Source organism: Chanodichthys erythropterus, chromosome 15 (genome assembly GCF_024489055.1).
Source record: "Chanodichthys erythropterus isolate Z2021 chromosome 15, ASM2448905v1, whole genome shotgun sequence".
Taxonomy (NCBI): domain Eukaryota; kingdom Metazoa; phylum Chordata; class Actinopteri; order Cypriniformes; family Xenocyprididae; genus Chanodichthys; species Chanodichthys erythropterus.
The window spans coordinates 1,142,349-1,170,098 of record NC_090235.1 but is presented as its reverse complement, the minus strand read 5'-3'; the positions used below and the strand labels follow the sequence as shown (position 1 = coordinate 1,170,098).

At 35.6% G+C, this 27,750-nt stretch overlaps 2 protein-coding genes across 3 annotated transcripts; both read left to right on the top strand.

Moving 5' to 3' along the window:
- Positions 1–9,159: 9,159 nt before the first annotated feature.
- Positions 9,160–9,552, top strand: LOC137002127 (proline-rich protein 15). The gene has a single exon (XM_067361639.1). The coding sequence runs from the start codon at positions 9,160–9,162 to the stop codon at positions 9,550–9,552; it is 393 nt and encodes a 130-aa protein (XP_067217740.1).
- Positions 9,553–12,023: 2,471 nt separating this feature from the next.
- Positions 12,024–27,748, top strand: wipf3 (WAS/WASL interacting protein family member 3). 2 transcript variants are annotated; one of them, XM_067411374.1, is made up of 9 exons: positions 12,024–12,425; positions 13,314–13,409; positions 16,581–16,657; positions 17,380–17,512; positions 20,524–20,700; positions 20,799–21,686; positions 23,673–23,813; positions 24,029–24,130; positions 26,745–27,748. In XM_067411374.1, the coding sequence occupies exons 3-9, from the start codon at positions 16,592–16,594 to the stop codon at positions 26,783–26,785; spliced, it is 1,548 nt and encodes a 515-aa protein (XP_067267475.1). In that variant the 5' UTR covers positions 12,024–12,425; positions 13,314–13,409; positions 16,581–16,591; the 3' UTR covers positions 26,786–27,748. The 2 variants fall into 2 exon arrangements, with proteins under 2 accessions (XP_067267475.1, XP_067267474.1); XM_067411373.1 differs by lacking the exon at positions 13,314–13,409.
- Positions 27,749–27,750: the final 2 nt, after the last annotated feature.

The window sequence follows — 27,750 nt, the reverse complement described above, 5'->3', positions numbered from 1 at the left end:
ATGCCGTTCCAAACCTGTATGACTAAAAGAATGACAAAAGAAGATAGTTTGAAGAATGTTTGAACTGTTTTTGACTATACAATGAAAGGAACCCATTGACTTTCATTATATGGACAAAAAAACAAGTAAAAAAAAAAAAGAGATATTTCTACCTGATATAGCCTAATCCTTAAGTTGTCATTTTACTTAAAGGATTAGTTCACTTCAGAATTAAAATATCCTGATAATTTACTCTTTCTTTCTTCAGTTGAAAAGAAATCCTGGTTTTTGAGGAAAACATTCCAGGATTTTTCTCCATATAGTGGACTTCAACAGCTACCAATGGGTTGAAGGTCCAAATTGCAGTTTAAATGCAGCTTCAAAGCACTCTGTACGATCCCAGTCGAGGGATAAAGGTCTTATCTATCGAAACGATCGGTCATTAAATAATTTAAAAAATTATATACTTTCTAACCACAAATGCTCGTCTTGCCCTAACTCTGCGATGCACCACGCATTACGTAATCATGTTGGAAAGGTCACGTGTGACGTAGGTGGAAAAACTCCATCTCATTTTCTCCTCCAACTTCGAAATCATCTGGGTTTTTTTACCTATTTTTGTAAAAGCCATTTGACTTGGTCTTTGCTTAGACTTCCACCTACATGATTGCGTAATGTGTGGTGCATTGCAGAACTAGTGCAAGATAAGCATTTGTGGTTAAAAAGCATATAATTTTTAAAAAAAATTTGAAAATGGCTGATTTTTTCGATAGATAAGACCCTTATTCCTCGTGTACAGCACTTTGAAGCTGCACTGAAACTGCACTTTGGACCTTCAACCCGTTGGTAGCTGCTGAAGTCTACTATATGGAGACAAATCCTGGAATGTTTTTCTCAAAAACCTCAATTTCTTTTCAACTGAAGAAAGAAAGACATACATCTTGGATGACATGGGGGTGAGTAAATTATCAGGAAATTTTAATTCCAGCGTTTGCTCGGATTTTCAATGATATTTGCAGAAAGTCCAAGCCAGTCTTTAGGTTTTGGGCAGTCGGAGTTGACAGATTTAACAGAAAATCGCATAGTAATGGACACAGTCTCTGATTTTAAGCTTCAGACCCAAGATATCAAGTACGTCTGATATTTTGAGTCTATTTTAGAACACATTCTAAACACACGTGTCTCAACATGTTCCATGTTTTGATTTGTTGTGTTTGAAACAACTAAAGTCATTTAGTGTATGATGCCCAGTTTTTTTCTTTGACTATTTGCATAGTCAGCAAGTGTATGGTGCCTTGCGACTTAAACCTGTTCATATTTTAAATGTTGTACAGTATATTCTGGCCTTTACCTATAAACCTGATTCCAAAAAAGTTGGGACACTGTACAAAATTGTGAATAAAAAAGGAATGCAATAATATACAAATCTCATAAACTTATATTTTATTCACAATAGAATATAGATAACATATCAAATGTTGAAAGTGAGACATTTTGAAATGTCATGCCAAATATTGCCACATTTTGGATTTCATGAGAGCTACACATTCCTAAAAAATTGGGACAGGTAGCAATAAGAGGCCGGAAAAGTTAAATGTACATATAAGGAACAGATGGAGGACCATTTTGCAACTTGTTAGGTCAATTGGCAACATGATTGGGTATAAAAAGAGCCTCTCAGAGTGGCACTGTCTCTCAGAAGTCAAGATGGGCAGAGGATCACCAATTCCCCCAATGCTGCGGCGAAAAATAGTGGAGCAATATCAGAAAGGAGTTTCTCCGAGAAAAATTGCAAAGAGTTTGAAGTTATCATCATCTACAGTGCATAATATCATCCAAAGATTCAGAGAATCTGGAACAATCTCTGTGCGTAAGGGTCAAGGCCGGAAAGCCATACTGAATGCCCGTGATCTTCAGGCCCTTAGATGGCACTGCATCACATACAGGAATGCTACTGTAATGGAAATCACTACATGGGCTCAGGAATACTTCAAGAAAACATTGTCGGTGAACAAAATCCACCATGCCATTCGGCGTTGCCGGCTAAAACTCTATAGGTCAAAAAAGAAGTCATATCTAAACATGATCCAGAAGCGCAGGCGTTTTCTCTGGGCCAAGGCTCATTTAACGAGTTTGTTTGCCCATATAATCTTTAGGGTATTAGGTTAGCTAATTTGGCTTGCTGTCCACTGAGGAGGGGCTCGATGAAGCATCTTCAACTCGAGCTCTGATACACCCCCCAGTGAATAAATAGGATGTGATTACATAGGGCAAGGTGCCTGAAATTAAGGTGGAGTTTGGGGAGGTGGAGGGATGCTGAAACAGCTGAGACTGAAGAGAGGTAAGCAGCTGCTTATATACTCTGGCTGTTGATTGGAAGATTAGATGGGCTCGCTCCTCCCTAAATTAAGTTTAGGAACTTCACTTAAAATGGAAAACTGTTCTGTGGTCAGACTAATCAAAATTTGAAGTTCTTTTTGGAAAACTGGGACGCCATGTCATCCGGATTAAAGAGGACAAGGACCACCCAAGTTGTTATCAGTGCTCAGTCCAGAAGCCTGCATCTCTGATGGTATGGGGTTGCTTGAGTGTGTGTGGCATGGGCAGCTTACACATCTGGAAAGGCACCATCAATGCTGAAAGGTATATCCAAGTGCTAGAATAACATATGCTCCCATCCAGATGTCGTCTCTTTCAGGGAAGACCTTTTCCAACATGACAATGCCAGACCACATACTGCATCAATTACAACATCATGGCTGCGTAGAAGAAGTATCTGGGTACTGAAATGGCCAGCCTGCAGTCCAGATCTTTTACCCATTGAAAACATTTGGCGCATCATAAAGAGGAAGATGATACATTTTCATTAAAATGATAAATTTTCTCAGTTTAAACATTTGATATGTCATCTATGTTGTATTCTGAATAAAATATTGAAATTTGAAACTTCCACATCATTGCATTCTGTTTTTATTCACAATTTGTACAGTGTCCCATCTTTTTGAATCGGGTTTGTATATTAAATAATATTTCTGATTTGAATAAAAGCACTTCATCTAGATGTTGACACATTTTCAGTTTACCTGACAAAAAATAAAATAAAATAGTTAAAATCATATCTTGAGTCCACTTGGAGTTTATTGAATGACTCCTAAAGGCCAGTCTGTTTACATTCATTCTCTCAAAACCCCTCTAAAATGAATAACATTATGTTGAAGAGGCAGTAGAAACACACATTTCTTTCTCTGGTCACAGCGTCTGTGAACTGTGGCTGTTAAAACACACACTTCTGTTTCTCATGCCACAGTGGTTGGTGAGCTGTGAAACAACAGTAACCATAACAGCACCTCCATGTCACAGTGATTTAATATTAGGTTTCACGACTATTAAACACTTTACTGCTGTTTTTGTTTTATGCAAGTACTGTAACTTTTGTAAGGCATGGAAGAAACAAACCAACAACCTTGTAACGGTCAGCCACAGATGGTTTGGAGAGAAGTATCAGTTGTTCTCAGTGTTACCAGTAGAAAGGGTTACATCTGGGAAAAATTAAAACCTTTACACCAAGAGAGATGTGAAGGGGGGTAGAGAAACTGAGTGAGTGAGAGAGAGAGAGAGAGAGAGAGAGAGGAATGCAAGCAGCTCTTGTGAGTTTGATGTTCCACATCATTGCGTTGTACCAAATGATTCCTTTCATCTCTTTTAACTTTTTAGATAAAACACAAATGCATGCAAGACTAACTAAAACAAATCTGAGGTTTTAAATAATGCTGATAAGAATCAAACTACACAAGCTTCAAGATGTTGTTGTTCCTTTTGCCAGTGGATGATTTGCTGAGTAAATGTGAGCAGTGCCATCTGCTGGTTGATTTTTTAGTTTTAAAACATTTAGCATAGCTGAACTTTGACAAAACGTTATAATCATCTTTGAGGTTGTGTAAGGATAAAAAAATTGAATGATGCTTTTGCCTTACGTGGTGCTTCCAAACTCAGTTGTTATTCATTTGAACAAAAGCAGCTGTATTTTTGCTGTGAAAACACAAAACAGCTATTTAAATGACAATGGTCTTACCATAAAAGTGGCATGTCAGAGCAATGTAAAAAGTATGCAGACCTCCTCCCCTCTGTCTCTGAGAGGTAAATGCTTATATTTTACATTTTTTCTAATTTGATTATTTTTTCCCATTAAAAATAATATGTTCAGCATCTACATTTGAGTAAAAATTTAAATAGCAGCACTCAAGTTACATGAACATAAGTTTGTTTAAAACCTGATGATCATGTTCTCCAGCATGATTTGAGATGATCCAAAATGTTTTTGTGTTTCAATGGATGCACAAACACCTGATAGTCTGTACAAAGAGTTCACATGATCACTTAATCAAATAAGCAAATTTGTGGCAGAATAAATGTTTTTTCATTCCATATTACATTTTTAATTTATTACACTTTTCAAAATCCTAAAACGTATTTTTTATTTAAAAATTTTAATTAGATTTTTTTTTTTTTACACAGCCTTTTTTTTGGGGGGGGATGTTTGGACCCGATTCTTATTTTAGACACAAGCACAATGGTATAATAACTGCACACTAGCAAATGAACAGGCAAAAATACAGATGACACACACACACGCACACGTGTGCACACACACACACAGTAAGCACATTGTACAGTGAGATAAATTGCTGTTTCTGAATGAAGAGACCCACTCTACCAGTCCAACAGGCTGTTTTTCTCTATCTTCTCTTCCTCTCTCGTGCTCAAAAAGAAAGAGAGAGAAAGACAGAGAGAGGGAGTGGTCACACAGAAAGAGAAAGATGACATATTTCAGCCAAGACCTTTCTGTTTTGATGTCCATTTGAAAAAAAAAAACACGTAGAGGCAAACATTGAATGGTGCACCTGTTACTACTTCAGCAATGCATTATACAGGCCAGCACTGCAGGCCAGTGCTGGTGCATGTTTGAAAAATATATAGAGTTAAATATATACTGAGTATTTAGACAAAAGCATTTGGACACTTGTACAAAAAATTTGTGAATTTCATACAATACATCAAAGTAGCAAAAATGATGGTATAGCTTTTCTCAGGACTTCACCTTTCTGAGCCATTTTTTCCATTATGTTTGACTGACTGGTCCTGAGGTCATTTTTCATGGATGTATAATGTCAGGTCCTCTCAAGAAACCACCAGTGTAGTTAATTATTTTAACAATAAACATGTTCTACAAGAAAATATCTATTGCTTTATATTTTGAATATTATTTTTTATAAAGGACTTCATTTTGTGAAATGTTTTAATTGAAAACTGCTCTTGCAAAAGAATAAATCTCGTTGTTTTGACATACTGAACCCACTGTATGTAGATAGATAGATAGATAGATAGATAGATAGATAGATAGATAGATAGATAGATAGATAGATAGATAGATAGATAGATAGATAGATAGATAGATGAACTGAAAGATTCCCTCTCTTACTCTCAAGTAAACTCCTAATCAAATACTTGATGGGTGTTATGTGTGCATGATTTATCTGTGTGTTTTTTTTAGATAAATTAATTAATCTCTCAAAAATGTATGTATATATATAATTTTGCAATAATAGACAATACAATAAAAAACATGCAGTGAGTGCATGCATAGTACATATATGTGTGTGCATTTGAATTGTAATGTGTTAATAAGTAATGTGGCTAGTATGTGTAGTTTCGATCCCTGTGGAAGAGAGGGAGTCCCTCAAGTATGCAGCCGGGCTGGTGACAAATATATAGCAGCCTCTTTCTTACATAGTGTTGAATGATACTGCGGAAACCACATTCCTGGATATTTCCTTTTTTTCTCATTCTCACCCTCATTCTTTCTCTTTGTTTCACACACACACAGAAAAGTTGAGAAACTGTTATGAGTGACATTCCTCACTGTACCCGGTACCAGCTCACAGGGAGCAGAGACTATTTCAGATGGCATTCCTTGGCTTAACCTCCTGTTGCTGGTGCATAGAAACTGTAACTAGAAAGCATTCCTGGCCATTCCCCCTCTGACCCATTCAGTCTTCTTCTGAAACCAGGAGATTTCCATCTGCCTTTCAGATGAACTAAGGATGACCCTGCAGGCCACCCAGAAAACAATGTCTGCTTAATGTTTTCAAACACATTATGGTGCTGATTTAATGATTTTTATCTTTAAATCATTGAATCAGAATCGTAATGGAAAAGTTCATGTATGTAATTAAAAATGCGCAAAAATCTAAATGATTGTTGCAATTATAGTATATCATTAAATATCATGCTATAGCTTCCTAAACGTATACACTGCCCTCCAAAAGTTTGGAAACACCCCTGGCAAAGTGTGGTTTTGGACGATATCAGCATAAATCCTTATCATTTTTTGGTGCAAATACATTAAAGTAACTTGACATTATCATTAAAGGCCAGCAATAATAATTTTCATTTTGATTACATAATAATGGCAATATATACATGTCAAAGTCAGACATGCCCCTTTGCCAGCTGTGATGCCAATGAACCAATTAGAACCCAGTTTAGGTCAGATAGCTGCTAATGGTGGATATTTTGAGAAGTTTTTTCTATATATAAACTGTTTATGTAATAAAATATGTTTTCGTAGTTTGTGTTGTCCCTTACCAGTGCAAAATTATCACAAATTAAAAAGGATTCATGACAATACTGTCCAAAACCCCACTTTTCTAGGGCGTTTCCAAACTTTTGGAGGCCAGTGTATGTATTTCCAGTTGCAAATCTATTATTATTAGAACATAAAATGATGGCGATTTGATATTATGGAAATGTACACTGCAAAAAATTATTTTCATGATTTGTTGACATTTTTTCTTTTGTCAAATCAACTTCAATAATTAATGTGGTTCAGAGAACATAATATTTTGAGTTTCTGTTGATTAAACCAATTGCCTTCATTATATCAACTCAAATTTTTTATTTCAATGAATTTTAAGGCAACCAGGTAACTTTCTTTTTTAAGTTAAACTAACAAATCTTTTTGTATATCTGTGATTGTCTTTGTGAAAGAAAGAGGAAGGCCCAAATAGAGACTGAAAGATGAAAATGTGTCGTAAATCTTGACGTTTCACTGTGTACCAGCATTGTGTAGTGACAGTACTGGAACATCATTGGCCAATATAGAAACTGGCATCATTCCACACTAAACACTTACTTCAGGACAAGCTGGGAGTTACTAAATGGTGCAAGACCTCAAGGGATTCCCTCAAACAATGTCAGTTCCCTGAGACTGCCTACAAATGTAATCTATACTGATAACAGTGATATGTGTAACATAGAGGCCTGGGATTGTTCAGCTCTGAAATGTCTTTGTCTAAATATCTTTTTTAATGCAATCAACCAGAGTGAAATGTAACTTCTCACCACAGTTGTCACACCATTAGATGGCTATTCACAGTAAAGTGGTGTCAAACATAAAACAAGTCACTGTTCTAGTATAGCCTACACACTGCATTCTATATTCATGTGGGGCTTTAAGAATGACTGCCTAGAATAATCTTTCTATTGTCATTTCTGTAACATTTAAGACCGGCATGTGGCATCAATCCACTAGTGGGAACACTACTCTTCTATGTGAAGCTGATATAGCCTTTGTCCAATATGAAATTGCTACAATCTCGATTAATTTCGACGTTTAGTCTATCAATAGACATTCACATAGTAGTTTAGGGTTGGGCTCATTTGTTTAGATCACACAAGAATGCTCCCCACCTTGAAAAAAAAAACGAAAAAAGTTTCACCGAAGAAAAAGCGTCTCGCTGTTCGCTGTCAGGGCAACCGTAAGTCCAACCTACCTCCATAGCAGAATTACCTGAATTCTCTTCACGTGACCGATCCCCAGGCCGGTCGACCAATCAGAAGAAAGAACAGGTGCACTCATTGTAGTTTCGGAGGTGGAATCTCAGGTACTCTTGTAAACTGCGACGGCACTATAAAGTCTTTCACGTAAGTTCAGATTTTGCGTGGTATATTAAGAACCTCCTTCAGGTGATGTTGGGCAAAGGATGATGTTACGCTTTCTCAGAGACAAAAAGATATCCTTTCAGTCGAGTTATGTGCAAAACTGCGTCTCAGTGATTGAAGTCTTCGGATACGTGGGAGTGAAAGATGATTTTCACGCACCGTGATTTCTTCTGAGGATTCAGCGTCTCTGTTGTTTCAACACACCTTTCATTTAGAGGAACCTCGGGCTGCGTTTATCTTGTTCTCATCACTTTTGTCCAGGTGAGTCGCTTAGGCTGATGATCAGGTTCGTTGTTGTGGCATGAATCATCACCTGTAAAAGACTCTCTTGAGGTTATGGCGCTGTAAACCTGTTCTGCATCGCAGGACAATATCCGAGGTTGTTTGTCATCATGGGTGACGTGACGCTCATTCGTTTTGTATGGATATATGTAGTTATTCAAAATTATGTTTAAAATTCCATAGAAAATATGACTTGAATTCAATTCATTTAGATTGTTTGCTTAAATTACAAATGTCAAAGTGCATGGTTGCCTAAGTCTAACCGTGTGGAGATTTTAACACAGAAAATAAACAAATGATAAAACGTTTGCATACGTAGTTTTGAATAATATTTTATTATTATCATTATTTCTTTAAAAAACAGTGAACTACTTTTAATGTCAATGAAGCCATTTTGTTGTCATGTGACAAAATCCTAAAACAGGGAGTCCCCTATACCCCTATATGGTAAATTATTATAAATTATAAAATGTAATATATATATTAGATAGTAGCCTAGGCTACACTATAGGCAACGTATGAAACCGAATGCACCGTAGTGTGTTTTAAACTACATTTTTAAAAGTTTTTTTGTCAGTGACCCCTAAGCAATTTCCATTTTATAACATTATCCAGTTAAGGGTGGAGATGTAGGCCTAGCCTATTTCAATAAAGTATATTACATCTATTACAGATCTATCTCAGATTACACTGTGTTGTTGTTATTCTTGAATAGACATGCTGTGTCTATTGATGTTCTTACGTCATAGCGTCATAAGCGTGGGTTTATAGATTAGGCTACAATTAAATGTAGCTACACCTAAATATAGCTACAACAAGCATAGTTCTTTCAGTTTTTATGCTAAATTAGTAACTTGATCATTTGTGTATTTATTAATTATCTGTTTAGTTCTAACAATGACGGAGAAAACAGCTCCCTGGTGGAGGTCTTTCGTGGGCAAGAGGAGAAAAGCAGCCAGAGAATCTGCAGCGTATATGGATCAGGACCACCATAATCAGGTTTCAGTAGAGTCCACACAGCAGCATCCCTCCGCAGAGCCGGACCAACAGCTCACTTCACCGACACGTCCAGCGAAAGAAGCAGGCAACTGCTTACCGAGCGACGAAACGTATGACGACTCCGCTGTTCAGCCAACTTTCAACGAGCGTTCCAATCGCCGTAATCTCCTTGTGTCCCGCTCCGGTCGCTTCAAAGAGAAACGGAAGACGCGCACGAGTCTACTACAGAACCACGAAGATGATGGGAAACCTGCAGTTGCCAAATCAACCGACGTTCAGTCAACGCACTGAGTGCAAATTAGGTTTACAACCGATGGTAGAGCACTATATAGGCTACGGCACTACCTCCAGATTGACACTGTTTAAAATATGACTTATGAATGCACTTATGAAGTTAAGGGTATAAACTCTTGGAGTAGCCTGAGTTATGCATATCACAGGAGTTTTTTTCCAAATGCTGGAAATAATGACATTTTCCTGCTGGAAAACACTGCATACTTTGTCTCTAAGTCAGGCTTGTCATTTTGCAAGTTTTTAAAGGGGTTTTGGGCACTACTGGCCAGTTGCATAAACTTAGTCACTATATTAAGACTGTGTCTTAAGAACTAGTTTGACCAACTTGCAGTTAACCAAGGGGTAATCAATGTTATTTTTTCCAATTCAAATTACACCAATCTACCTTTTTATGTAATGGACTTAAAATTAGGACACTCTTTAAGAAAAACATTAGTGTCTTAACTTTTAAGACAAGTCTAAGTGGTTTATGCAACCGGCCCACAGTGTGGGTCTGGGAGACTAGCTAGACCAGTCTAAACCTGCTAAGACTAGCAAACCAAGCTGTTTTTTTCCCCCAGCAGGGTGTTCAGTAGAATCTTTTTTGTTTTGTTTTGTGAAGGATAGCTACAACACAATTTTGTCAAATAATTGCACTGTTTTGTGGTGTTACTGCAATATTTTATGAAGGACTTTACATTAGAAGGATTTAGCAGCAGTTATTTTAATGGTAATCAGTGTGCACAGCTTTATCATGTCTTAGAACTGTTTTAATGTTTGTGGATGCTTGCCACAAACTTTTTTTTATTTTGTTTTTTGAGGGGGTTAGGGTGGTGGTCATATCCGTCCAGAATCAAAGATTTTTACTTTTTATAACATGATAGTCATCCATCACACATAGATCCAACAAGCCATGCATTTTCTTCTGTAGTTTTTATTTTTTATTTTTTTGAGTCCATGACAGTGATATAACATTTAGTTCTCCCACTGCAAAAGCAGAAGTACTAGACAAACCAAAGATTCTATTCTTATGATATATGTTTAGCTAATTAAGATATAACAGAGCAGTCAAGAAGTGCATTATAACTAAATGATAAGCTGTTAGTTTGACCAACAGTGATATTGAATAGGCCTACACAAGTTGAATTCTAAACCTGAACCTGATTACATTGGGTTAAAAACTGTGATCAAGCTATCTTATAATTTTCGGTAACACTTTATTTTACAGTGTCATTGTTACACATGTTACATGTTGTTACTGAAGTAATAACTATAAATAATGCATAATTACATTAACCCTAAACCAAACCCTCATCATAAATCCTAACCTTATAGTAAGTTAATTATTACTCAGTACTTAAATGTATAATTACACTGTAACACGGACACCTTAAAATAAAGTGTAACCATTTTCTCTGTTATTATGAGCAAAACTGTAAGAAAAATGGCTGTAGATTTAAATGTTCAGATTCATTGAGCTTGTCTGTGCAAGTGTAATAATATTTGTGTTCATAAAACAACAAAAAATGCATCAATGAAGATTTAGACATGGTTTCAGTGCAATTAGGCAAGTTTACAATATACTTTAGTCTCATGCATTAGTTTGCCAGATTTAGCTTTGGGAAGTGTTACTACATCAGATTTTAAATAAACAGATGATTTTCCATTTAATGTAAGGCATCCATTTGTTCCATTTGTTGAATGTGCTTACGTGTACATGAGTGTTTGTTATGGGTGGGGTAAACAGAGAGCAATAGGTCATTATTAGAGTTACAGTATTTAAAACTGTGTGCTACTGCTCGTCACTTCGCCTCAGGCTGTCATCTTTAACCTCATCAACCCTGTGTCACAACATTCCTCCTTCTTAAAAGACAAGTTGGGAGCCAGAATGACTGCTGTCTTTTCCGAAGCAGGTAGAAAATATCTATTATTAGGTATCATTGCTTTCTTATCAGAGATTATTCAATCAAAGTTTTTTAGTTGTGACTACTGTTCTTATTGACTCAAATGCATTTTAGTGTTGTTGTGACACACTTGGTAGTTTTTTTATCAGTAGCTGATTTTATTTTCTCTCAATGAAACATTCAAATACTCTTTTGACCCCATTTCTGATTAAATCTGGTTTTGAGGTCATCTTTAATTAGCCATGCCTCCACTCTACACACACAAACACAACCTTGTCAGAAACTACCACTAGAGAGCGATCTGGTCGCGCAAAACATACAGTACCTAGCCTACATGCAACCATTTGAAGCACCATAAAATATTTCTTGTGTTAGATAAACTACTAGCCTAATAAAAGCATTTTATTTTTATTTTATTTTCATTATAGAAATTCGACATCATCTCTAGATGCATTTTAATCAACACAGTCTGATTTAGGATTGTAAATAATAAAAGATATGAAACAGCCAGGCTCAGGGTCAACACAACTCTGCCGCGCCGCCTGCTTTTGCACGCGCTCCCATTGCGCGTGCACCCTAGACGCAACAGGCGAACTACAGGGTGCGCGTGCTGTAGCCCGGTTCAGTTCGCACATAAACTCCTAGCTGACACCAGAGGGACAGCCTTTGGAAAGTGTCACGAGTGTCACGTTTTAAAAATCAGACATTTCTAGTGGATTATTTTTACCAAGTGGAGAGGACATATTCCTAAAGTTTTCTTTAAAATATTTTTATTAGACGAAAATAGTCGTCGTGAAACCCCACAGACTAACGTTACGTCCTCTGCGTCTTCCTAATTAGCTATAACACGAGCTCGCGGTCAGTAACTGTATCTCGAGGGTCAAAGGCGCGCGCTATGCGGACCGAGCCTTGCGCCAAGACTGGCTTCTGACAACTTCCCTGTGACCAGGAATAACGCACGAAAGTTCGACTTTTCAAACCACTAAGGTAAAGTAGCCTCTGAAAACTACATTACAGTAAACAGGTATTACATAATATCATTGAACTACTACCGTTATGTTTTATAGGCTGTAAGACTAGACTTCTTCATTGGTTTGCGTTCTCAGCTGTCATTGACGAAGCACTAATAGTATACTAGCCTTAAATGTTAACTGTCTGGTCATATTTCACTCCTCTTCGAATGACAGAGTTTAATATCTGGATGTTTAATGGTGAAAATGTTGTACGTAAACCCTTAAAGAGATAGTTAACCCTAAAATGAAAATTTTGTCATCATTTGGCTGTTATACGGTTAATATTTTCAATAGTAGCCTAGGTGTAATTATGATTATAGAAATCTGAAATGAATACAATATCAAATAATATGAAAAACTGAATACAGAAAATAGCAAACAAAATACAAATCATCCAGAAGGATTAATTAACATTAGCCAGATAATATAGAGCATGTCTCTGTTCCCAAATGGGTGGACCAGCACAACCTTGTGTATCAACATCTCCATGGGAAGGCTGATAATGGGACTCTAGGGAAAGAGAGAGTTGTTAAGAGCTATGCTGAAATGTAACACACAAGTTATTGGACAATCATATCATGAAAGAGGCCAAAAAATGAATAGCTGAATTCTACATGTGACTCTAAAAAATGTTGGGATTTCACCTATTAATGATCAACAAACATGTTTTGAACATTAAATTGACATTGGGGTTTTCCCAATGCTTAAACTTGTGCTTTGGTGCTTCCATAGAGCACTAGAACAATAACACAATGTTTCTCTTTTCTGGCAAGAATAAACATTTCTGGAAATTAACATATTAACTAAATTCCTTCTACATTTCTCAGCTGTGTTTCGCATGTTTCCCTTTCTCACACAATAGCTCTGATTGGCTGCGGGGCTTGCCAGAAGTTGGGCAGCTTTTTTCTCAAACAACAGACTCCATTGTTATCTCCGGAGCCTACCAGCTCTTGATAAGGTTGCCACTTTACTCCGATCTAAGTTCATTTTAATGCCTATTCATATTAAAGGACAAGTTCAGTGTTTTGTATGTGAGAGATGTCCCTAGTTCAGGGTTAAATGCAGATTCTACAAAAGATGATCTTTGGAACCTCTTTCTGCCTGGCCTATTGTGGAAGCAGGAGAATGGTTTTCCTAAAAGAGAAGGGAGAGTTCCTGTTGGGTGCATCTTGTGATGGCCAAGCTTCCTGCCAAGAGGAACATGTACACTCATAAAGAGAGAAGGGGGTGTGGGGGACATTGCTTTGTCATGTCGAAGCCACAATGAAGTGCTGAAAAGTTCTTGGAGTTCTTCAACACTTTTAGCTGGAGCATTTACAAATTGCAGGTGTAATATATATATATATATATATATATATATATATATATATATATATATATATATATATATATATATATATATATATATATATATAATATAGTGGATATAAAAAGTCTGTTAAAAACCCCTGTTAAAGAATTAGTTAATTAGTTCACTTCTGAATGAAAATTTCCTGATAATTTATTCACCCCCATGTCATCCAAGATGTTCATGTCTTTCTTTCTTCAGCCGAAAAGAAATTAAGGTTTTCGAGGAAAACATTCCAGTATTTTTTGTATACATACTGGACTTCAGTGGGATTCACCGTGTGGAAGGTCCAAATTGCAGTTTCAGTGCAGCTTCAAAGCACTCTACACGATCCCAGACAAGGAATAAGAGGCTTATCTAGAGAAACGATCGGTCATTTTAAAAATAAATAAATATATAAAATGTATATACTTTTTAACCACAAATGCTCATCTTCTCTGCAATCCACCATGCATGACGTAATCATGTTGGAAAGGTCAGTTGGAAGTACCGATCCAGGGTCTACAAAGCGAACGTGCAAAGATTAAAGGATTAGTTCACTTTGAAATTAAAATTAGCCCGAGCTTTGAATTTGAATTGAAATTTATTAAGTTTTTTAAGTTTTATAAAAATAATAAGTATCCCATACACTTTACAAAACTGTCGAGGACAAAAACACAATAAAACGGCTTATTTCCATTGTCGCCCTCAATGTTAATATAAAGAGCAGAGGTTATATACAGAAGTTACAGAGCAACAGTATCTCCTAATCAAATATCAACTTAAAAAAATAGTAAAGATAATTCACAATTTAAACAAATACAGTCACTATTGACATTAAACACAACACAAAGTAAGCTAACTTACATTACCGAACAGCCATCTTTTTACCGATCTTTTAAAACTCCCAAAATCTTTTACTCCCTTTATTGAGGCTGATAATTTATTCCATTCAATAGCACTAGTGTATAAAAACATATTTTTCCCTACCAAACTTTTAAATTTGCATGGACAAATATTAAAATTCCTACCCCTAGTACCATAGGAATGCTGTTTTCTCACCATGTAAAAATAATAATTTAAAAAAAAAAAAAACTTTTTTCCACAGTCAATAAACCTAACTCCTTAAAGCTTTCACTATGCAAATGTGTTTGAGAATGAACTTTTAAAATTATTAAACTATTTTGTTTTGAGCCATTTGCAATTTATCTTTCATACCTTGGGAACAACTACTATACCAAAAGGAGGTAGCATAAACAAAATGGGGTTGAATCATGGCTCTTGCCAACAATTTTAAGGAATGAACATCAGCTTGCCTAGCTAAAAACCTAATTTTACTACATATTTTTGCAAATACCTTTCTAGCCATAAAATCACCTGTTAATTTATTATCTATTAAACAACCCAAATACTTTACTACATTTTTTGCCTCTATTTCCATATCATCCTTATTCAATTTCATTTTAGATGCAGAGAGAATGGCCTCAGTTTTACCTGCATGTAGGGAAAGCTTATTATCTAAAAACCATTTGGACATCTCTTGAAGCTGCAAAGTCACTGTTTCCTCTAGGACCCCCTTATCCTGATGAAACACTAAAACTGCTGCATCATCAGCATAAAGAAAAAGTTCCTCTGAACATGCTGCTTTAAGGTCATTTATATATAAAAGAAAAAATAAAGGACCTAAAATACTCCCTTGAGAAACTCCACACTTAATAGATAAAGGACTAGACAATATACCCTTAATGGCTACCCTCTGGCTCCTACCATCAAGGTAGGACTGAACCCCCCTGAGAGATTTCTCACAATACAATACAATGTACAATAAAATTGTGTGGTCTACAGTGTCAAATGCCTTCTGAAGGTCCAACATAACCATCCCACAAAATTTGTCATTGTCAAACGCTTTCCTTATTTTGTCTGTCATATATAATATACAAGTCTCAGTTGAATGTAAAGGCCTAAACCTTACTCATCCTTACACAAATGCATCGCTTCGCTTCAGAAGGCCTTTATTAACCCCCCAGGGCACACGTTTATGATAGATGGAAGCACTTTCTTCACCTTATACTCACTGATCCCGCTCACTGCCATTATAAAGCTCAGATGCGTCAGGATATTTATTATTTTTCTCAGATTATGTTGATCAGAAAGAAGAAAGTCATACACCTAGGATGGCTTGAGAGTGAGTAAAGCTTGGGCTAATTTTCATTTCAAAACGAACTAATCCTTTAAGCCAAACACCCTTTACAAAAAAAAAAAAGAAGTAAAACAACAATATTGAATAATTTTGAAGTTGGATGAGAAAATTAGATTGAGTTTTTCAATCTACCGCAGTAAAAAGTACCGCACTTAAAAAGTATACAATTTATTTTTTTATTTTTTATTTTTTTGAAAATGACAGATTGTTTTGCTAGATAAGACCCTTATTTCTCGTCTGGGATCATGTTTAGTGCTTTGAAGCTGCACTGAAACTGCAATTTGGACCTTCCATTCGGTAAATCCCACTGAAGTCCACTATATGGACAAAAAATATTGGAATGTTTTCCTCAAAAACCTTAATTTCTTTTAGACTGAAGAAAATATAGACATGAACATCTTTGAAGACATGGGGGTGAGTAAATTATCAGGAATTCTTTTATCTTGAAGTGAACTAATATAATTTTTTTTTGTGAAGAAACAAAAGAATATTTAAAATATATTATTAATTTAAATTTATCTTTGGAAAGAGGGCAAATAGAGTGTCTGGTAGGCAAGGGTCACAGCTAACTGTATGTGCTTTAATCTGTGACTGTTTTTCAGGTTCCTAAGCAATGCCTGTTCCTCCTCCACCACCTCCCCCAGCACCCCCACCTCCACCTGCTGCAGCTCCTGCACAAGTGAGACACATACACATTCATAGATACCTATTAATGTTATATAGTTCACCAGACTCTAAACACTGTGTATGTGTGGCTCTTTCTTTTTCTCCATATGTGTGTTGCTTTCTCTCTCTCTTTCTGTCTTTCTCTTTGTTTCCATCACCCAGTTCCTCCTGGCAACCACCTGGCCAGATTTGCATTATTAATTACAGATAAAATTACACACAGAGGGATATTCAGCCCAGGTGTCACATGATCAGATTTGACTTTCTTGTTTAATGCACATGCAAACTAATGACATTTTTGAACAATTTAAAATCCACATTTGAAACCATTAATGAGGAAGTTCTCCATAAAAGTAAAAATTGTAACTCATTTACTCACCCATCTGTCATTCCAAACCTGTTTGGCTTTTTGTTTTCTTCTCTGGATCAACAAAGAAGATATTTTTAAAAATGTCTCAGTGGTTTTATGTCTATACAATGAAAGTCAATGGAGTTCAAAACTTTTGACGCTTTCTAAGCCTTACCCATGTTATGCTGATTTACACATCATTTTGTCATAGAATTCAGTACATGATTAGCTTAGACTATTTGTTGCCATGCAGTTTAAGTTTTATTTTGGTGTATCATGGATACTGTGATGACAATCTTAGCAGAGAAAACTAAAGGCATAGTGCATTTCATCAGAATTGCACAAAATTAATTAAGTTGCAACTTTTTTCCCTCTTTCTTTTATAGCCACGGACAGACCCTCCTAAAGTCCAGCGATCTGAGGGTGGAGGTCGCAGTGCACTCCTGTCTGACATTCAGAAAGGGACAAGGCTGAAAAAGGTCACACAGGTCAATGACCGAAGCGCACCAGTCTTTGACAGTGAGTTAAAATCAAATTCATTCACATAAGCTCAATTTTCAATTCCTAGATGTATAATGTAACAACTCATAAGTTACCTGATCAGGTGAAATGAGTCACTTGTCAACAATCTGGTTCCAAGCGTGGGAAATAATGAATACTAAACTGATACTATTTAAAGTATTTCATTTCCTGATTATCTGATTTGGCATATATCTGCTGTATGATGGCAACACTAGAATGTTGTTTATTGGTGTAACCAGAGTTACCGGCATTGAATTTTCATTTTCAGCAGGTGTTGATTTAGGATGAGAGTGTTGTGTCAGCATAAGAACCTGTATTAAATTACTCTCTTGTGAAAATGAAACTGAAGGAGTTTGAGAAAGAAAGAGTAAGTATGAAGAGAAAACCAGGCGTCAGAGAAAGTCTGAATGGCTGATTAGTTGTAAGGGCTTATCAGTGGCAGAGCTATATTTGAGCTCAAGGTCTATAGCCATTGGGTTCTCACACTTCAAAGCACTCTATCCGTATATGGAAATGCACAGTGGTAGACCTCAGGAAGTGCTGGAGTGAGGATCACAGAGAAAGTGGGGGGTGACAATGCTCCTCATCTTCCTCTTTATTACAAAGGACAGCAGTATTCTTTATGCTCAAGACATGCCATTTTCATTAAAAAGTCATTGGCTCACTTCAGCTTACAGTTCCTGTTTTGCATCACAGTTCATCTTGATGTCTGCCTGCCTTATGTTATTGTAAGTAGGACATGTTCCTGGAACAATATCTTTTGTCCTGGACAAGATTATTATTGTTAATAGGAACTATAATAATGATGAAAACTAGATATTGAAGGGAAAAAAAAAACGTACCTCGGTATTGAAGTCACAGTTCACAATGATATAATGACCATATATAATTATTTATCGGTCTCTTTATTAAAATATAACCAGAAAATACTGTAAATTTGTATGCAATATTAAAAAAAAAACTGAAAAAAACAGCAGAAATAGCAGGAACCTGGAGCTCTTAAACCTAAATGGAATGGAAAAGGACTGGAAAGCCAAGAAAACTTTCAAAATATGAGAAGATTTTTGCTTAAAGAAACAATTTTGTTCAGAATTTTTTTTTTTTACATATTTCCTGTTTATCGTAATAAAGAGACTGAAAAAATAAATATGGATGGTCATTAAAACATTGCTAAAACAACAAAGCTGGTGATGGCCTAAGACTTTTGCACAGTACTGTATGTATGTATGTATGTGTATATATATATATATATATATATATATATATTAGGGGTGTAACGGTACATGTTTTCGTCCCATACCATAGGGTTCAGACTTGTCCCCCTCAATATTTGATATTTCTTAATGCTGCTCTCCATTACACACTGCTCTGTTTGTTGTTAGGGTGAAGTTAAATTTTTAGGCTGGTCTGCCTCAGCCTATCGTCAATATCAAAATGGTGGGCAATCAGATCAAAGAAGGTGGGGCTTACTATCCACTGAAGACAAGTGTGATTTCCAACATGACGCTTTTAGTTTTTACATTTTGAATTGAAAACATGCTATCATTTAACTGATGTCAACTGAATGTGAAAAGACAAGAAACTTTTTTTTTTTTCATTTTTGACATATTAGACATACAAACAAGAGTGAATGCATATTTTTAAATAAAATATTATTTGCAAAGAGCTTAAATGTACTACTAACTATAGGCTATAATTAGACCTAGAACTTCTTCTACCATTCTCCATTCTTATTCTTTATTCACTTCAATCCCTTTTAATATATATATATATATATATATATATATATATATATATATATATATATATATATATATATATATATATATATATATATATATATATATATATATATATATATCACCTGATAGACTGTCTTTTTGGACCCCATAGACTTTCTAAGGCTTTCTAAGTCATACCCATGTTAGACATCATTTAGTCATGCTAGAATTTAGTACCTGATTAGATTAGAACATTTTTTGCTACACAGTTAGTGTTTTATTGTGGTGTATCATGGAGACTGTGATAAAATCAAACCAGAGAAAACTAAAGGGACACTGAAACACATTAGAACTGCACAACATTAAAGGTTCAGTAAGCAATTTCTGAGAAATGCTGTTGAAAAAAAAAAAAAAAAAAAAGTGGATCACCACAACACTACAGCACTCTTATAGCCAGACAGCAATAGTAGAGAGAGAGAGTGAATGAGGGGACATTTGTCGAAAGACAGATGGCTGAGATATTAACAAAGAGGAAAATGTCTAAGGAATTGGAAAAAGCAGGGTTACGATGAGATAAGCTGGGAACCGCGTTAATATTGGAAAAGCTTTCCAGTGGAGAGACATTAGAGAGCATGCCAAGGTTGCTTTGTTTCTGCTCGATAAGTTAGTAATATTGGTTAATTTGGTTTTGCAATGTTTCCGGAACCAAGTTATCCTGTTGTTGTTGAATCACAGCTGATTTAGCATGTTGTTATTTTGGGGGAGGAGCAATGAAGGGAAGGGTGTGTTTCTTTTGGGTAGGGGTGCATTTGTTTGAGTGTTGTTTTTTTTTTAAAAAAAAACAGTGTTTCTCAAAAATCACTTACTGCACCTTTAAGTAAGTTACAAAGTTTACTATCTTTCTTTTACAGCCACTGACAGACCCTCCTAAATTGCAAACAAATTAAAATTTATACTGCCTTATGTGCCTTAAATAGGAACTGAATCTAATAGTTTGGGCTCTGTTAATTTTAATCTTATATATATATATATATATATATATATATATATATATATATATATATATATATATATATATATATATATATATATATATATATATATATATATAAAACATAATTTATAAATTAAATAATGAAAAATTATAAACAATATTATAAAAGCTGGAGTCTGCTAAGAAAATTGAACTGATTTTGAAAAAAAACATCTGAATGGTGGATTGCAATGTAATAAACATTCTACTTGGTGAAATTACTGTAAACATAATGGTGATGTATGTATTTGCAGAACCTAAAGTGAATAGTGTGAATGATGGTGGAAGAAATGTGGCTGCTGGGAATTCTACAAACACAGCAGGATCTACTCCATCTGCAGTGGGTCCAAGTCTGGGTGGACTGTTTGCCGGGGGATTTCCTGTACTCAAATCAGTTGGACAGAGAGAGAAACAGACACATCACAACCTGGGTATTGAAGTCAGATCTATATATTGTCATGCTGAATAAAGGTTTTCAGTGCTGGAAAACTTTTGTATGACTTTTGGATATGGCTTGTTTGTGTTTCAGTGTCTCGTTCCGGCTCTACCGCCAGCCTGAAGCAGCCTCTCTGGAACCCTCCATCACAAGGAGATAGTTTCAGGGGAAGCGCCCCTGACCTTTCCCCCTCCCACAGGCCTTTGGAGAGAACCTCGTCACTGTCTAAAGCTCGACCTATTTCCTCGTACACAGCTCCGCCCTCCCCCAGCCAAACTATACATCCTACTTTCAAACTGTCCTCTACTCCTCCTTCCTCTGCCCCACCCCCTCCTCCACCTCCTCCTCAGGAGCGGCCCAATAATAGACCACCACCTCTACCCACCTGCCCGCCTCCACCTCCTCCTCAAATGGCCAAACCCACTTGGTTACCTGTCCAATCACACTCCATTCCCATGCCCACAACTCCGCCTCCTCCACTGCCTCCCTCGGTTCCTCCGTCCTCACTTCCTGACAGATCATCTGGTGTCTTCTACCCTCCACCCCCTCCACCGCCTCCATCAATCCCTCCATCCTCACTCCCCGACAGGTCATCTGGTGTCTTTTACCCTCCGCCCCCTCCACCCCATCCATCAGTCCCTCCATCTTCTCTCTCTGACAGGTCATCTGGTGTCTTCTACCCTCCGCCTCCTCCACCACCTCCGTCCTCGCTCCCTAACCGCTCATCTGGAGTCTTCTTCCCTCTGCCTCCTTCACCGGGGCCATTAGAAATGAAGGACAGTACATTAGGACCTCCTCCCCCACCTCCTCCTCTTCCTGGTTCATTTGCATGCAGTAACACCTCCTCAGCACCTCCTCCGCTACCTCAGAAAGTATCTTCCTTGCCTTCACCTACATACAGGCCCAGCGTACCACCTTTGCCACCATCCTACCCCTGTAGCGCTCCGAGTAGACGACCCCCTGCTGTGCCAAGATTTGCAGGTAGAAGACTAATGGCCTTTGTTATATATATTTGCAAATATTATATATATATATATATACACTACCATTACAGAGTCGGGATGGCTCGATACCACTTTTTCATGTTCATACCTGAACCATACACACACACACACAATATATACTTACTGCAACATCTGGTAAAATCTTGATTTGAAAAACTATTACAAATATACTATTAGCATACTAAAAGCGTTTCTTTTGAAATGCATGGTGGAGATTTTTAATAGGACAACAGACACAATACTATAGATATTTTGCACAAAGAGCAAAACAGAAGCACTTATGCAAATCCCGGACACATGATGATGCACTTAAAGCAACATGGACAAGCCTCACTCTGCAATAAAAAGTTCATAACAGAGAACATAGAGAAGATATATTGTTTTACATTTTAGAGAGTGTTTTACCATGTTGACTGTAGTAACTGAATGAGACACACTGTTTAAAAATAAAGAATGGCCTCCTTGAATTTAAATTTAACAATGTAATATACTACTGTCTGTTCCTCAAATAAAGCAATTTAATGGCTTCAGAAAACTTAAAATATGGTGCACTAAACTTCTGTGATCTTTTGGTAATGCACAGTATTGAATTTGTACAGATTGATACCTGATTCAGGTCTGTATCAGACCGATACGGAGTATCAGATCATCACATCCCTATTCAAAAGTTTGGTGTCACTAAGATTTTTTAGGAATTTCAGTAAAAATATATAAACATCCTTAAAGGGTTAGTTCACCCAAAAATGAAAATAATGTAATTAATTACTCACCCTCATGTCGTTCTACACCCGTAAGACCTTTATTCATCTTCAGAACACAAATTAAGATATTTTTAATGAAATCCGATGGTTCAGTGAGGCCTCTATAGACAGCAATGCCATTCAAACTCTCAAGGTCCTTAAAGGTACTAAAAACATATTTAAAACAGTTCACGTGGGTTCAGTGGTTCTATCTTAAGCTACGAGAATACTTTTTGTGTGCCAAAAAAACAAAATAATGACTTTTCAATAATATTTAGTCATAGCCGATTTCAAAACACTGCTTCATGAAGCTTCTGAGCTTGTTTCGAATTAGTAATTCGGATCTCCTATCAAACGAATGAAATCACGTGACTTTGCCGCTCCGATTCACTGATTCGATTCGTAAAGCTCCGAAGCAGTGTTTTGAAATCGGCCCATATAGATATTGTTAAAAAGTCTTTATTTAGTTTTTCTGGCGCACAAAAAGTATTCTTGTCGCTTTATAATATTAAGATATAACACTGTTTCAAATATGCTTTTAGTACATTTATGGACCTTGAGAGTTTGAATGGCTTTGCTCTCAATAGTGGCCTCGCTGAGCCATCGGATTTCATCAAAAATATCTTAATTTGTGTTCTGAAGATGAACGAAGGTCTTATGGGTTTGGAACTACATGAGGGTGAGTAATAAATTACATTATTTTCATTTTTGGGTGAACTAACCCTTTAAAACAAGAGAAGTCTATGCTAAGAAGCACAATTGCACAAAATATTATAACACTTGTATATATATTTTGAGGATGTATCTATTAATTAATTTAAAAACCAATTTGTTTATTGTTGGCTTTTGATTGTTAGGAAAATTTGTAAGTTTGTAAATTTGTCAAGATGAAGTCAGAAAGTTTTTTAATGTTTTTGAAAGTCTCTTATGCTTACCAGGACTGTGTTTATTTAAACAAAAATGCAGTAAAAACAGTAATATTAATGTGAAATATTATTAGTTAAAAATAACTTACATTTATTTTAGTATATTTTGAAATGTAATTTATTCCTGTGATGGCAAAGCTGAATTTGACAAAGCTAAATTTGAAATGACTCAGAAAAATTGGAAACAATAGTGTATTTGTAAATATGTATATATATATAAATATGTATATGTAATGTAACAAAACCAAACTGATATTAATTATAGGCAGTCATTTATCAAAATTTTGGGATTTACAGGTGCTCCACGGATGGCTCCACCCCCTGCTCCCCCGGCTCGCTCTCCTAACACTGAACTCTCTAGTAGGATCCCGCCTCCTCCTCCTCTCCCACTGTCAGCTCCGCCCAGCTCAGTACGCAACGGACACCTGCACAGTTTAGGTGACTACAAGTCATCATTAATGATGAAGCTAAAGGCCTAAATGGGTTTTACCTTCAAATGAACAGCAACAAGCAGTTATAAATTACCTACAGTAACAATATGATTTGCTAATTGTGTATTTGTATGTTTGTGATCACCCATATGCAAAGCCATTTGATTTAACATGGCATTTCTGTTTTTTTTCCAACTCACAAAGTCTTTGTCTACTTTTCAGATGACTTTGAATCAAAGTTTCACTTCCATCCGATAGAGGACTTCCCCCCTCCTGAAGAGTTCAGGCCCTTCCCACGTACTTACCCCAGCAAGGAGAACAGAGGTACAACAACCTCTTTGTGTGCGAGAGTGTATGTGAGGAAAGGTGAAGTCTCTTCAATGACAGTGCTCACAATGTTGCCTCTGTTCATTTAGACAGGCTTGAGGCAGATGATCTTTTTTTATTTATTTATCTATATACAGTTGTAATATAGCTTTTGCTTTATTCTCTTTACTAAATCTATAAAGCACAGCCTAAAATCAGAATGACAAAAAACAGGTGATAATAAGATGGGGAATAATAAGATGGATGTTGGATGATGGTAGTCCAGAATATATTTAGTATTAATGTGTTTGAATTTGACAGCAGAATAGCATATTTACACACACTAGCTATGTTTCCATCCACCCAGTTTTATGCACATTTTGGGATATCAAATGACAAATTAAAAAAATGCTGGATCGAAATGTCAAGATGCGCATAAATTCTAAAAATGCGCATTAAAAAAGTATGCGCTCAATTGAGGTGGATAATTTTTTATCTAAAAAGGAAGAAGACATGCGCATAAACTGTGATGGAAACACATTTACTGAATAAATCCCTCATTGCGCAACAAAAAACTTGCATGATTTTACCTCATCAGTGAATTTGATTGAATAACTGGACTAACCAGCAGACCAATTTCATTGCACTGCAACTCACATGATCACTCTGAAATGCCTGAGCCATAGTCTGTTATCAAAATTATTTGGTTTTATTCCCTCCCAGAAGCGTCTCAACTTCCAAATTTCCATTTTTATTACAGATATTTTGTGTCAATTTCCCAGGCAGTAAAGATTTTGTTCTCTTGAACACATGAGATAGAAACGTAGCTTTATTAAGCGTTCATTTAAGTGTTTATGCGATTTTCCAATTTTGCCCATAAGTTAAATTCGCAACTTTGGATGGAAACATAGCTAGTGATATTATTAACCCCTTAACTGTCACCGTCCCACAGGTGGGACGTTTGCCATTACATATTTAAAACAGTAATATTCTATACTAAACCTAAACTAATCTTGACAAACTATATATCATTTGAAAGCTTAGAATCTCTAGTTTACATATTTTCAAAATAAATTACAGAGGAGCAGTAATTTATCAATTTGCAACAAGCATATTTTCATACTCATAAGGCATGTTCAGACCTTTATTTTGAAATTGCGATGAACATGAAAAATCATTAAAGATTGGTTGAAACATGTTTGTTTTCATGCCAAGAGTTCCAAAGATAACATCCATTCAATTTTTTTGAGAAAAAAAGGTCTGAAAATGTTTTTAATAGAAAAAAAAAAAACACATTTATGTTTGTGGCGGCGATCTATAACCTACATACATGTTATTTTTATGTTTATTAGAGGCTGAATTCATATCAAATTCTGCCAAACTTCCCATACTACTTCTATGTAGGATGTCTACTTCATAAATTGTATGAAAATAATGGAAATATATGGTTCAGATCACTCAAACCATATATGGAAATGGAGGCGCCTTTATATGGTCACCAATGGAGCTTGGTTGTCATCTAGTGAAAAAGTGTGGTACTGCGCCCAAACAAAATCTTACTGAAAGCTCATTTTTTGAGATATCAACCTGAAATTTGGAACACAACTTGTTCAGATTTTTGGCTTTGATTTCCTTGCAGCTTTAGAGTAAAACTTGTTTTGTAAAATATATATTTTATATAAAATATAAAATATTATATTTTTACATTTTACATTTTCATAAACTTAAACTTCTATAACTTTTTTTCTGTTTCACATAAGTTATTTCACATTTACAATAATCTGCCAAATTTCATCTTTAAAACAAGACCAGCCTTATGTCTATACTCTAAAGTATTCTTGAATTACAACCATTTAAGTTTGGATAGTGCATTTTCTTGTCTAAAAAAAAAAGTGAGTGTGACAGTTAAGGGGGAGATGTCAGTTAGTTGGTAGACAACCACTGACCTAAAGGTACTGTTCAAAATTGTGGGATCAGTAAGATTTCTTTCTTTCTTTATTTTTTTAAAGAAATTAATACTCATGAAAATGCATTAAATTCATTAAAAGTGAGAGTAAAAACATTTATAATGTTACAAAATATTTCTATTTTAAATAAATGCTGTTCTTTTAAACTTTCTATTCTTAAAAGAATTCTGAAAACAAAATGTATAACTGTTTTCCCAATATATTGAGTTGCACTGTTTTAAAGATTCCTAATTATAAGAAATGTTTCTTGAGCAGCAAATCAGCATATTAGAAATCTTCCAAAGGATTGTGTGACACTGAAGACTGGAGTAATATATTTAAAAAGAAAACAATTATTTCAAATTGTAATAATATTTCAGTTAGTTACTTTTGTTTTTAATGCATTTTGATCAATTAAATGCAGCCTTGGGGAGCATAATATACTTCTTTCATAAAACATGTTACTGACCCCAAACTTTTGAACAGTATAATAGTGTATATTGTATACAAGTATCTGTTTTAATGCAACCAGCCTGTTTCAGAACCAGATTCAAAAGTTGAAACAATACAAAACTGCAAATAAATAGTTTTATCAGTTCCTCAGTTGATTGGTTTCGTTTAAAACACAGAAACACTGAAACTACCTGTCTTATTGAAAATGAACTATTCCTGTTTTGTTTTCACAGTCAACCCACAACCTCCTGCTATGAGGACTCATTTAAGATGAAACATGAAGCTTGGTATAACCTTTATCAGGACAGTTTTTAAGCATCATTTTCATCGTCAATGAAGAACAGCAGCCAAATCTGTAGGTCAGATCAACTCAATTAGCAGCACCACATTATCCATGAAAACATTTTAGTTTGATGTACAATTAGTATACTTTTTTTTTTTTTACCATGAATATTTCAAGAATGAGTTTCCCCATTATAGCTGCAGCCCTGTTAAAATATCTCATTCTTATTAAAAGTGTTTATCTATCTTTTTAATCTTCTTCATTCAATAATAAGTGCTTTAACATTTAATGTATCTGGAAAAAATGTATTATCCTAATAATTCCAACTAATTTTGCTTATATCTGACAAGGCTTTTATTAATTATCCCATCAGCTGTCAACATACCCTGAAAATTATGAAACTACTAATAGAATAAACATAAGAAATTAAAACATGGCTTAACAAAATAAAGTGTTGAATCTGTGATTGCAGATTAGAGAAATCTTGCTGACAAATGAAGGCCATCCATTTGTAAAAGGGAAGAAAGTTCACCGAGCAGTAATAGTGAAACAGTGTGTGAGAATGGTGGTGAGAATAAATGATTAAAATAGACGAAACTATAGATATAGTAAATGAAATTACATTGCTAAAACTAAAACATGTGAGGTTTTTAGGCAATATTGACCTGTTTTTATTTCTTGTGGCTGCCTTTGTTACTGAATCTTCATCTATCTCATCAAATCAAGACTTTCTGAAACACCAAAGAATTACTCTTTGATTTCCCTCATTCTATATTTTATTTTTACATCTATCTGTATTTGAAATCTCTGCCAGTATGAAATGCTGTATTAAAGCTCTGAAAACAGAATAATTCTCATGCGAGACACTGGGAAACAGTGCCACTCACTGGACATGATTGCATTTTATTCCTCTGACTGAATAAATTATTGTTTAACCCAAGTAAACATTACAAGAC

Coding starts and splice junctions, on each gene's coding strand:
- LOC137002127 (XM_067361639.1), top strand. CDS start 9,160: ATGACGGAGAAAACAGCTCCCTGGTGGAGGTCTTTCGTGGGCAAGAGG.
- wipf3 (XM_067411373.1), top strand. CDS start 16,592: ATGCCTGTTCCTCCTCCACCACCTCCCCCAGCACCCCCACCTCCACCT. Junction 17,513..20,523: donor AAGCGCACCAGTCTTTGACA/GTGAGTTAAAAT, acceptor ATGTATTTGCAG/AACCTAAAGTGAATAGTGTG. Junction 21,687..23,672: donor TGCTGTGCCAAGATTTGCAG/GTAGAAGACTAA, acceptor TGGGATTTACAG/GTGCTCCACGGATGGCTCCA.